This window comes from Staurois parvus, unplaced genomic scaffold (assembly GCF_062004578.1).
Source record: "Staurois parvus isolate SC_StPar_1 unplaced genomic scaffold, SC_StPar_1.0 ptg000048l, whole genome shotgun sequence".
NCBI lineage: Eukaryota > Metazoa > Chordata > Amphibia > Anura > Ranidae > Staurois > Staurois parvus.
The window spans coordinates 14,730,974-14,743,033 of NW_028317844.1; the positions used below are offsets into that span (position 1 = coordinate 14,730,974).

Genomic DNA, 12,060 nt, shown 5'->3' on the forward strand with positions numbered 1-12,060 from the left:
AGGCAAAGCAAGTGAGAATGTTCAAAGAGGGACTATGGTGAAAACAAGATGGTTATATAGTTTTGAGTACACAATATTTTTTCATAATCAATGTACTAACAAATATAGCAGGACTCCATTCAAACAGATAAGTACACAGTTGAAACACATATGTATGTGACCAGCCTTACCTGCCAAGATTTGCAATATTTTAAAGCTAGTCTTATGATACAGGTACCCTCGCTATTCTCCTGTAGTTAAAGAGTCATTGTAACCTTGCTCATGTCTTTGTAAAGTGCCCCCTGACCAATCCACTGATACTCACCTTGTTAGCACTTTATCTTCTATACTTTCACCATCTCAGCCTAAGGAAATATCCAGTGCTCCTGGATGTGGGTAAATATGTGACCTTCTCCCATGTGACGGTGATTAGGTCTACCAGCCAATCGCTAGGCCCAAGCGCTGTCAAATAGTCAGCATCCAGCATCAACCAACACTAGGTATTTTGGTGCTGGCTGCGATGGAGGAAGGATCACTGCAAGATGAAGAGATATTAAGGATCAGGGGTCCCCTTTACATACTGTCACCCTGATACGATGTCTCTTTAAAGTGGAACTTCACTCTGTCAATCATCATTGACTATTTTTATCCTTATGCTGTTAATATTAGTAAACAGATAAGATTCATATTATATTTGCTTGTTGTAAACTTTTGTGTTTAATTGCTTCAGTTAATTCCTGGTTTCCAGGCCTAGGCAAATTATGTCTTACATCCCATGAGTCCTCAGGAGGAAAAAAGGAACTTTCTCAGCTAAGCACACCCTCCTGCCTGAGTTAAGGGCAAATGGCTTACAGATTCCAGGAAGTAAATTTATCTGCCCTTGCTTAAGATGGCCGTGGCCATAAATGCTAGAGGGGTGTTGATAGGATCAAGTTCTGTCTGTCTGTAGCCCGACCTGTCCTCACTTATGTCTACCACCAGACTCCAGGAGAAATAAAGCTCCAGACATTGAAGTTTAAGAGCAGTATTTCTAAACGTTTAATACACAACAAGAGATGTTATACAGAACTCAACAGGTGTTTCTAAGTCAGGATAACCAATGAAACATTATACTCTTATCAATATACAGTGGGGCAAAAAAGTATTTAGTCAGCCATCAATTGTGCAAGTTCTCCCACTTAAAAAGATGAGAGAGGCCTGTAATTGGCATCATAGGTAGACCTCAACTATGAGAGACAAAATGAGAAAAAAATCCAAACAATCACATTGGCTGATTTGGAAAGAATTTATTTGCAAATTATGGTGGTAAATAAGTATTTGGTCACCTACAAACAAGCAAGATTTCTGGCTCTCACAGACCTGTACCTTCTTCTTTAAGAGGCTCCTCTGTCCTGCACTCATTACCTGTATCAATGGCACCTGTTTGAACTTGTTATCAGTATAAAAGACACCTGTCCACAACCTCAAACAGTCACATTCCAAACTCCACTATGGTGAAGACCGAAGAGCTGTCGAAGGACACCAGAAACAAAATTGTAGACCTGCACCAGGCTGGGAAGACTGAATCCGCAATAGGCAAGCAGCTTGGTGTGAACAAATCAACTGTGGGAGCAATAATTAGAAAATGGAAGACATACAAGACCACTGATAATCTCCCTCGATCTGGCGCTCCAAGATCTCACCCCGTGGGGTCAAAATGATCACAAGAACGGTGAGCAAAAATCCCAGAACCACACGGGGGGACCTAGTGAATGACCTGCAGAGAGCTGGGACCAACGTAACAAAGGCTACCATCAGTAACACACTACGCCGCCAGGGACTCAGATCCTGCAGTGCCAGACGTGTCCCCCTGCTTAAGCCAGTACATGTTCGGGCCCGTCTGAAGTTTGCTAGAGAGCATTTGGATGATCCAGAAGAGGATTGGGAGAATGTCATATGGTCAGATGAAACCAAAATAGAACTGTTTGGTAGAAACACAACTCATCGTGTTTGGAGGAGAGAGAAGGCTGAGTTGCATTCAAAGAACACCATACCTACTGTGAAGCATGGGGGTGGCAACATCATGCTTTGGGGCTGTTTCTCCGCAAAGGGACCAGGACGACTGATCCATGTACAGGACAGAATGAATGGGGCCATGTATCGTGAGATTCAGCTAGGGCGTTGAACATGAAACGTGGCTGGGTCATTCAACATGACAATGATCTCAAACATACCACCCGGGCAACAAAGGAGTGGCTTCGTAAGAAGCATTTCAAGGTCCTGGAGTGGCCTAGCCAGTCTCCAGATTTCAACCCCATAGAAAACCTTTGGAGGGAGTTGAAAGTCTATGTTGCCCAGTGACAGCCCCAAAACATCACTGCTCTAGAGGAGATCTGCATGGAGGAATGGGCCAACATACCAGCAACAGTGTGTGCCAACCTTGTGAAGACTTACAGGAAACGTTTGACCTCTGTCGTTGCCAACAAAGGATATATAACAAAGTATTGAGATGAACTTTTGATATTGACCAAATACTTATTTTGCACCATAATTTGCAAATAAATTCTTTCCAAATCAGCCAATGTGATTGTCTGGATTTCTTTTTTTCATTTTGTCTCTCATAGTTGAGGTCTACCTATGATGCCAATTACAGGCCTCTCAAATCTTTTTAAGTGGGAGAACTTGCACAATTGGTGGCTGACTAAATACTTTTTTGCCCCACTGTGTGATAACAGCAGGAAGACAAGAAATCATGGATCACTGCAGGTAGACAAAAAAAAAACACAAAGATGAAAAAAAGTGTCAAAAAAATTATATATATAAATATAATAATAAATCACTTAAAAAATAGGAAACACATACAGTCCGGTCCATAAATATTGGGACATCAACACAATTCTAACATTTTTGGCTCTATACACCACCACAATGGATTTGAAAGGCAACGAACAAGATGTGCTTTAACTGCAGACTGTCAGCTTTAATTTGAGGGTATTTACATCCAAATCAGGTGAATGGTGTAGGAATTACAACAGTTTGCATATGTGCCTCCCACTTGTTAAGGAACCAAAAGTAATGGGACAAAATAATAATCATAAATCAAACTTTCACTTTTTAATACTTGGTTGCAAATCCTTTGCAGTCAATTACAGCCTGAAGTCCGGAACGCATAGACATCACCAGACGCTGGGTTTCAATCTGGTGATGCTCTGCCAGGCCTCTACTGCAACGGTCTTCAGTTCCTGCTTGTTCTTGGGGCATTTTCCCTTCAGTTTTGTCTTCAGCAAGTGAAATGCATGCTCAATCAGATTCAGGTCAGGTGATTGACTTGGCCATTGCATAACATTCCACTTCTTTCCCTTAAAAAACTCTTTGGTTGCTTTTGCAGTATGCTTTGGGTCATTGTCCATCTGCACTGTGAAGCGGCGTCCAATGAGTTCTGAAGCATTTGGCTGAATATGAGCAGATAATATTGCCCGAAACACTTCAGAATTCATCCTGCTGCTTTTGTCAGCAGTCACATCATCAATAAATACAAGAGAACCAGTTCCATTGGCAGCCATACATGCCCACGCCATGACACTACCACCACCATGCTTCACTGATGAGGTGGTATGCTTAGGATGATGAGCAGTTCCTTTCCTTCTCCATACTCTTCTCTTCCCATCACTCTGGTACAAGTTGATCTTGGTCTCATCTGTCCATAGGATGTTGTTCCAGAACTGTGAAGGCTTTTTTAGATTGTTTGGCAAACTCTAATCTGGCCTTCCTGTTTTTGAGGCTCACCAATGGTTTACATCTTGTGGTGAACCCTCTGTATTCACTCTGGTGAAGTCTTCTCTTGATTGTTAACTTTGACACACATACACCTACCTCCTGGAGAGTGTTCTTGATCTGGCCAACTGTTGTGAAGGGTGTTTTCTTCACCAGGGAAAGAATTCTTCGGTCATCCACCACAGTTGTTTTCCGTGGTCTTCCGGGTCTTTTGGTGTTGCTGAGCTCACCGGTGCATTCCTTCTTATTAAGAATGTTCCAAACAGTTGTTATGGCCACGCCTAATGTTTTTGCTATCTCCCTGATGGGTTTGTTTTGTTTTTTCAGCCTAATGATGGCTTGCTTCACTGATAGTGACAGCTCTTTGGATCTCATCTTGAGAGTTGACAGGAACAGATTCCAAATGCAAATAGCACACTTGAAATGAACTCTGGACCTTTTATCTGCTCATTGTAATTGGGATAATGAGGGAATAACACACACCTGGCCATGGAACAGCTGACAAGCCAATTGTCCCATTACTTTTGATCCCTTAACAAGTGGGAGGCACATATTCAAACTGTTGTAATTCCTACACCGTTCACCTGATTTGGATGTAAATACCCTCAAATTAAACCTGACAGTCTGCAGTTAAAGCACATCTTGTTAACTTCATGACAAATCCACTGTGGTGGCGTATAGAGCCAAAAATGTTAGAATTGTGCCGATGTCCCAATATTTATGGACCTGACTGTATGTAAAAAGTTCAAAGGTGCATAAACACCAAGTGATCCAATGACTTCCAAATGTGCGGGTGTAAAAGTGGATATGGGTGACAACCAATACAAAAGATATCCAAAAATGGCTGAGATGCCCCCTCACCTCCTTGCAGCAGGTCAAAACACCTGTAGGATCACAAAAAAGATCCTACACGATAAGAAACTCCTCTGCGGATGATATGCCCTTCAATTATATGCGTTTACGATAACAGGGTCCTCTCCAGGTAAGTATAGATGTAATACAGCCAACTCACATTAAAAGACATAAAAAAGATCTTCCATAGTGTAAAACCTTTTTAATCTGTTATAAATCATAGTAAATTCTAATTTCCCACTCACATTTTACCAGTAATGTTTAGGCATTTAAAACCACATGCTATGGGTGTACTTTTTCTCATTTTGTCTCTCATAGTTGAGGTCTACCTATGATGCCAATTACAGGCCTCTCTCATCTTTTTAAATGGGAGAACTTGCACAATTGGTGGCTGACTAAATACTTTTTTGCCCCACTGTATATATTATTGAATGTTGTATGTAATTTTAATTTTTCTTCATGTCACATTTGACGAATGCTCTGCAAAATGTTTGTTTGTTAAAAACAAAAGAAAAAAAACAACGAAAATTGTTAATTAGAAAAAAACACCCAGGGGGGTGTTAGCCTTTGTTTGAGGATCCCTGGATTAGCCTAAAAACCTGGGGCTATCAGGTCAACATCACAATATCAAACATTTGCATGTTTGAAGAACGCGTTTCTGGGTGAATAAAAAATCCTGTCCTTTAAAGCCAACCTATTGAACTATTCTACCATCTACTCCTAGAATGTGGAATGTAGACATAGTTGGATTGTGAAGCTGCTTTGGTGGACCACATGGAATAGGTATTTAAGTGCCTTGACTGTAGTTTAAAAGTCATTGGAATTTAGTTGGCCACAATAATGAGATTTTGTACTTTCAGTCTGATCACAAACCTAAAAGCTAAATTAAAAGCTATGTTTACACAACGCAGATTAGACAAATTTACTGTAAATTATTTGCCAGGACCAGATTATACCTGCAAGTCCTCAGAGAGCTGGGATCTGTTATTGCCAGACCATTATTTTAAATTTTTAGGGCACCTTAATGACTGGAATGGTAACAAATGATCAAAGGAAAGCAAATGTGGTATCAATATTCAAAAATTAAATTACAGACTAGTCAACTCTACATCATTAGTAATGTAAAATTATTTGAGGGCCTGTTAAGGAACTTTATTCAAGAATTTGTTAGTTTTTAATGGTATCATAAGTAACAACTAGCATAGATTTATGAAAGATTGTTCCTGTCACATCAACCTATTTATTGTTTTATTGTATGAGGAAGTGAGTAGGAATTTATACAGTATAAAAGAATGCCAGTGGATGTGGTATATATCTAGATTTTGCTAAGGCGTTCAATGCTGTACCTTATATAGTACATTCAATTTATATAAAGTATGATTGTCTAGAGGAAAATGTATATACATGGATAGAATTCTAGTTACAGGAATGTGTCCTGAAAGTACTAACCTGAGGTTCATTCTCTAAATAAACTAAGGTTGCCAGGAGTGTGCCCCAAGGTTCTGTCTTGGGGCCATTGCTGTTTAACTTATTTATTAATGATTTTGAGGGTGGAATTGATAGTTCAATTTCAGTGCTTGCTGACAATACCAAATTATGCAGGGAAATAAACTTGGCACAAGATGTATTATCTGTACAGGAAGACCTAGATAAAACATGGTGTAGACAACTACATGGCAGAAGAGATTCAATACGGAAAAATGCTACATACTCTTTGGTAGTGGCTCCTCTGGGTGAATCTGTTATGGAAAAGGATTTTGTTTTGTTTTTAGAATATCATAGACTTAAAGCCAGCAACGGCATGTAATTCCAATCTGCAGCTAACAAAGCTAGCAGAATACTCCATAATCCATAAATGTGCCCTTTTATAAACCACTTGTTTGTCCAGATCACGAATACTCAGCCATAAATCCACAGAAAGGATGTCCTTGAACTACGAGTTCAGAGAAGAGAAAGGGCAACAAAATTAATAAGTTGAAGGACCTCAGTTATGAGGAACAATGACAAAGATTACATTCATTCACTGTAGAGAAGAGGCACAGGATCACAATGTATAAATATGTCAAAGGTGACTAGAATACCTGTAATAAACTTTTGTTCGTGCTAAGGTCCCTTATAACATTCACCCATTCAATTGCTGGGTCTAGCTTATGTGTGTTTGCCAGCTTCCTGCTCTGGCTGGTGCTGTAACTGCTCACATAGATTGTTCTTTTCTAAAGGGCTAGCTTCCAGGTTGCTCAGCATTCATGCAATGCACCCTCCTGCTAGCAGCTAGAAACCCTTTGTTCTTTGGTGACTTTTCCAGTGATCCCCAGTGCCTCTTAGTATTGCCTCAGTGTTACCAGCATTCCTCCTTATGTCATCTGTACTTCCAGTAGCCCTTGTGTATTCCAGCCTGTAACCTGCTCCTCTGTGTTCCAGCAAGTGCACTCCAACCAGTACCCTGTGTTCTGTTCCGATGCCCTTGTGCACTTCAGCCTTCACTTTGCTTCAGTCTTTTGCTGCCAGAATCCTTGTTCTACATGAAACTCTTCCCTGCCTTTTTTGCTCAGTCACCAATCTCTGACAACCTGGAAGATGTCAGAAGCCAAACCCATCTCCACTGTCAGGAGTTTTGGTGAAGACCAGGTGACTCCTGCATCTCTCAGACTTTCTAAAGGCTCTCACCTTCACTAATCAATTGGGCAAGCTGAGCTCTGTGTCCGCCTTGGCTCCTACAACCAAATCCTGCTCCCAGAGGGAAAACAGACACTTAAAGGATCCAGAAAAGGTAGTAACTATCACTAACTAGGCTTTGTTCAGCAGGTTCAAGGGTATTCAGCACTTCCTGGGCTTCATCAACTATTACCAACAATTCATTAAAAATTACTTTGTGATGGCGGCTCTAATTACAGCTCTCACTTGAAAGAATACCAACCTCCAGAATTGGAGGTTTCAAAACATGTCATGCCCTAAGCAAGCTACAATGTCCTTCCCCTTTCAGACACTGTCCTCCTTTCCTTAAACTGCCTATAGATGAGTATTTTTTCTTTGTTCAGCCAGGGGGTTCAGTGAAAAAAATGTATCAGGTTCCTCCATCCACAGAAATGAGAATCTTCTCCACTAAGACATTTCATTCTGACAGCACACACAGAATACACTTCTCTATTGGCTGCAGTCGCTGATCGACAAAGGTATCCCAACTTGACAGAAGTCAATCAAACGGTCAACTTCTGGTGAGTGGGGATGGACACATTTGGCTAGTCCCTGAATTTTGATTGGTCCATACCCTGCTTTAAGTTGGCCATACATGGCTCAGTTTTGGCTCTGCTGGCTAAGAAAAAAATAAAACGGAACCGATTCCCCCATTCATACAAACAAGGTAGAGGGGGGAATCCTCACTCCTGTGTCATTGTATTCTGACAGCAGAGGACTGTTCCACAGTCAAAATACACTGATCTGTGTTGCAGTGCTGACCGAACTAAAGTTTTCCATCAAGATCATTCGTAAGAAGTCAATCTAAAGACCAGCTGCTCTTAAACAGAACCAGCCATAGAAGGATAAAAATTCAGCCAGGTGGCGTGGCTTAAGCTGGCCACTTAGACCAGGAGCCTCTGATTCACAAGGCCATTTCTTCAGCTTTTTCTGGGATCTCAGCACACCCTTCGGCATGGTGAAGGAGTGGCTCTGTGACTCGGGCACCAAAGGAGGTCGGTACCCAGCCGAGCAGCAATTTGCTGGCTCTGTTCTGGACCCAGGATGCAGTTTGCCATGCAGCGTCCATCTCTTCCGCATCACGCTCCCCGAGCAGCGAACCGGAGTCGGTGGGATGGGAAAGTGAGAGAGCGGGAGATTCCTCCTCCCTCCCGCCAAGCCTATCCGACCTACAAATGATGGCAGCGGACATAAAGTCCACTCTGCCTGCAACTATTTCTGAGCTCCGCACCAATATGTCCCAGAGGGCTGCGGAAGGAAAGGACCAGGGGAGGACTGACAACTCATGGGGCCCCCGGGCAATAGGGGATCACTGGGCCCGTGTCCTTGCCCAAACTCAAAAAAGCCTATGAAAAAGGTACCAGGGGCATCTCATGGGGCCCCCTACTGACCCCGGGCCCTCGGGCAGTGCCCGAGTTTCCCAATGGTCAGTCCGCCCCTGGGAAGGAGGTAGGGTTGCCACCTCATCCCTTTAAACCTGAACAGATATTAATTACAGAGGTTCTGAGACTAATTTAATTCAGATAAGGCACTAAGTGAGTTTAATTACCACCTTAAACAGCCACAGAACCTGGGTAATAAATACGGCTTCATGTACACGAGCCTACCCTGACCACCGGCCATGGGAAAATGCAAAACATGGCCAAACGCGGCAACTGGCGGTCAAAATGTTCCTATCCTGAACGTGATTCTTCTGCATTCAGGAGAGGGAGGTTTAACGTCACCTAAACGCGGCAGTTCATAGACTCTGTTGAAAGCCTATGTGTACATAGACACATAGGCTGTTATAGAGTTGAGATTAGGAGCTTTGGAAAAAAAAAAGCTGCTCGTGTACATGAAGTCTTAGGCCCCTTTCACACAGGCGGTTAGATTTTAGCTTTTAGCTGCGTTTAGAGGAACTTACCGCAGCTAAATGCATCCCTATGGCTCCATTCACACACTGCGTTTTGCAACGTTTTCATGACATACGGTTTTATGCGTTTAGGAAAAATAAAGCTGCGTCCAGGAGCGATGTACCGCAGATATCTGTACATAAACGCAGTTAATCGCAGAACAAAGGAAAAATAAGCAAACAGTTGCATTAGAAGAGGCAAGAATTTACTACCACAGCTAAACGCAGCCACATTTAAACACAGAAAAACGCAATGTAGAAACGCAAGTGATCTCTGTGCCAGGAGTGTTGGAAATTCAAAATAAAAAAACCTGCATTTACAAGCAGCAGAACAACCACCCGTGTGAAAGAGGCCTTAGGGATCATGTACACTGCAGCTGCTAAATTGAACTTTAGGAGCAGTTGTGGAGTTTTTCAGCAGCCCCTGAACTCTCCTTTATGTTTTCCTACGTGCCCACGTACACATAGTCGTTTACAGGCAGTTGAGGTTACAGTCATTTTTTTTTGAAAGCACAAAAATTGCGTTCAAGAGTAGAGTTTATCGGCGTTTCAAATGCCAAACGCTTGTAAACGCGTTTATGCGCGTTTGCGTTTAGACGTGTTTTGGGGCTGGTCCATATCCTGTCCAGTGCCTTTTTTCTTCATCAAAAATGCATGCACAGCGTTTTCCATGTATTCAAATGGACCTAGTACACCAGTGCAGTCAGTTCCAGGTTTCACGTGCAGGAAAAAATGGTAGAACGTGCCGCATTATTTCTGCACAGAACTGTACTGGAACACATCAAAACACAGCAAAAAAGCACAAGGAGTGTTGTGTGCACTCCAGAATGCATCGGGAGGCATTACAGCACTATGTAGCTCCTCCCACAGTGCCAAGCATGTTTCACCAGCCACTTTTGCTACAGTTGCAACACCCATCAGAAAGTAGTGCTCTGTTTCTCACAAAATGTCTGAAATAGTTCAGTTTTTACTATTTTTCAGTGCATTCTGAGCATTTGGGAGTGTCTCCTGAGGTTATCTTTGAAAAATGCTTCTAAACGCAAACTGATGTTTTTAACCTTCCATTTGTAGCAGTCAGTTTCCAGGGTTCAGAAAAGTTTTTCAAACACCCCGTGTACATGAACCCTTAGTGTTTGGGTTTAACCACTTACCTACATGGCAATTATACCCCCATCCTGCCCAGGTCAGTTTTCAGCTTTCAGTGCTGTCGCACTTTGAATGACATTTGCGCGGTCATGCAACACTGTGCCCATATGAAGTTTTTATCATTTTTTGAGACAGATAGAGTTTTCTTTTGGTGGTATTTAATCACCTCTGGGTTTTTCATTTTTTGCTAAACAAACCAAAAACAACTGAAAATTAGTTTTTGTTATAAAATTTTGTAAATAAATGATTTTTCTCCTTCACTGATGTGCGCTAATGAGTCTGCAGTGATGGGCACTGATAGGCTGCACTGATAGGTGGCACTGATGGGCATTGACAGGCATCACTGATGTGCACTGAAAGGCAGCACTCATATATGGCACTGATAGGCGGCACTGACTGACACTGTTAAGCGGCACTGATAGGTGGCACTGACTGGCATTGATATGTGGCACTGAAAGGCAGCTCAGATGGGCACTGATATGTGGCATTGATGTGCACTGGTAGGCACTGATATGTGGCACTGATGGTCACTGGCAGGTGGTATTGATGGGCACTGATAGGTGGCCCTGATGATCAATGTACATGTCCCCTCTGAGGAATGCCAACTACCGGCTCTCCTCTCCTCTCAAGCTGTCAGTGTGACAGCTCGTGGGGAGAGAAATGTCGATAACTAGCATTTTCTTATTTACATGCGATCAGCTGTGATTGGACACCGCTGATCACATGACTGAGCCGACATCTTTGGGTCTTTCCGTTGATTGGTGATCTGCTGTGTCCAAGGGACACAGTGCACCACCGATCGCCACGCTGCGTGCTCCCGGGGCCGTGCACACGCGGTTAGAGTGGGAGGACGTCATATGATGTCCTCCCAGAACGAGAGAACAGCCTTGTGCCCGTCATTTCCTTATATGGCAGGTGGGAGGCAATTAAAGGGATGAGGTGGCAACCCTAGAAGGAAGGGGGGGGGGTCCAATGTCCGGCTCAGTTCGCCACTGGTCAAAACCAGCTACCCCTCCCCAAAAAGGTGCCAGATGTGGCAGCGGAGGGGAGGAGGAGGCAGAGCTTCGACTTTTGAGTGGAACTCCGCTTTAATATGTATTTGGTTTTAGAGGGAGGTGACAACCCTAGTCTCATCACACAGTGGAAGCAAAGGAATGCTACATCATTTTCACTTTCAACACGAAACATGTCATCACTCTCACACCTGCAAATCATGTTGTGTTTCCATTTTTCTGCCTAACCCCTGTACATACATAACTACTACTTCAAAGCAAACATAAAAGCACTATCAAACAGATCTTCTTCTGTACAATGGAGGAATACAGTAACCATCTCTCAAACCTCAACCTTCCCTTCTAAACCAGCAGCACACACACACGCCTTCCTCTTCATTCTTTGGTTCCGGCCGGCACAAGTTCCCAGTCGGAAGCGTATTGGGTTGCACGCCGGTTAACTTCCTGTACCGCAGCCTAGGGAGCCGTGTTGTGGTGCGGACCGGCGGAGAGAAGCTCGGGGTGACGTCACCAGTCCGGGGTTCCGCTCAGACGTGTTGCTGCCGGTGGAGGTTTGATGGCGGGGAATTTCTGGCAGAGCTCTCACTAGTGAGTAGTGCCTGGAGAGCCGACCGGCTGGCCGGCCTGTCTGACACCCCCCCACCTAGATAGAAGAGAGCTTCTGTGTACAGCCGGCTCCCCATTCTTCCTGTCTTCAGTATGTGCCCTCACCTCTGATCGTGTGTGTGTGTG

The 12,060-nt window shown here is 43.3% G+C and overlaps 1 protein-coding gene across 1 annotated transcript in view; it reads left to right on the forward strand.

Annotated features, from left to right (window-relative positions):
• The first annotated feature begins 11,730 nt into the window (after window positions 1-11,730).
• CCNC (cyclin C) overlaps window positions 11,731-12,060 on the forward strand; it is a 34,241-nt gene continuing 33,911 nt past the window's right edge. Inside the window, exon 1 of the mRNA XM_089665198.1 lies at window positions 11,731-11,916. Coding sequence (XP_089521324.1) covers window positions 11,885-11,916 — 32 coding nt within the window. The 5' untranslated portion in view covers window positions 11,731-11,884. The remainder of the gene's footprint in view (window positions 11,917-12,060) is intronic.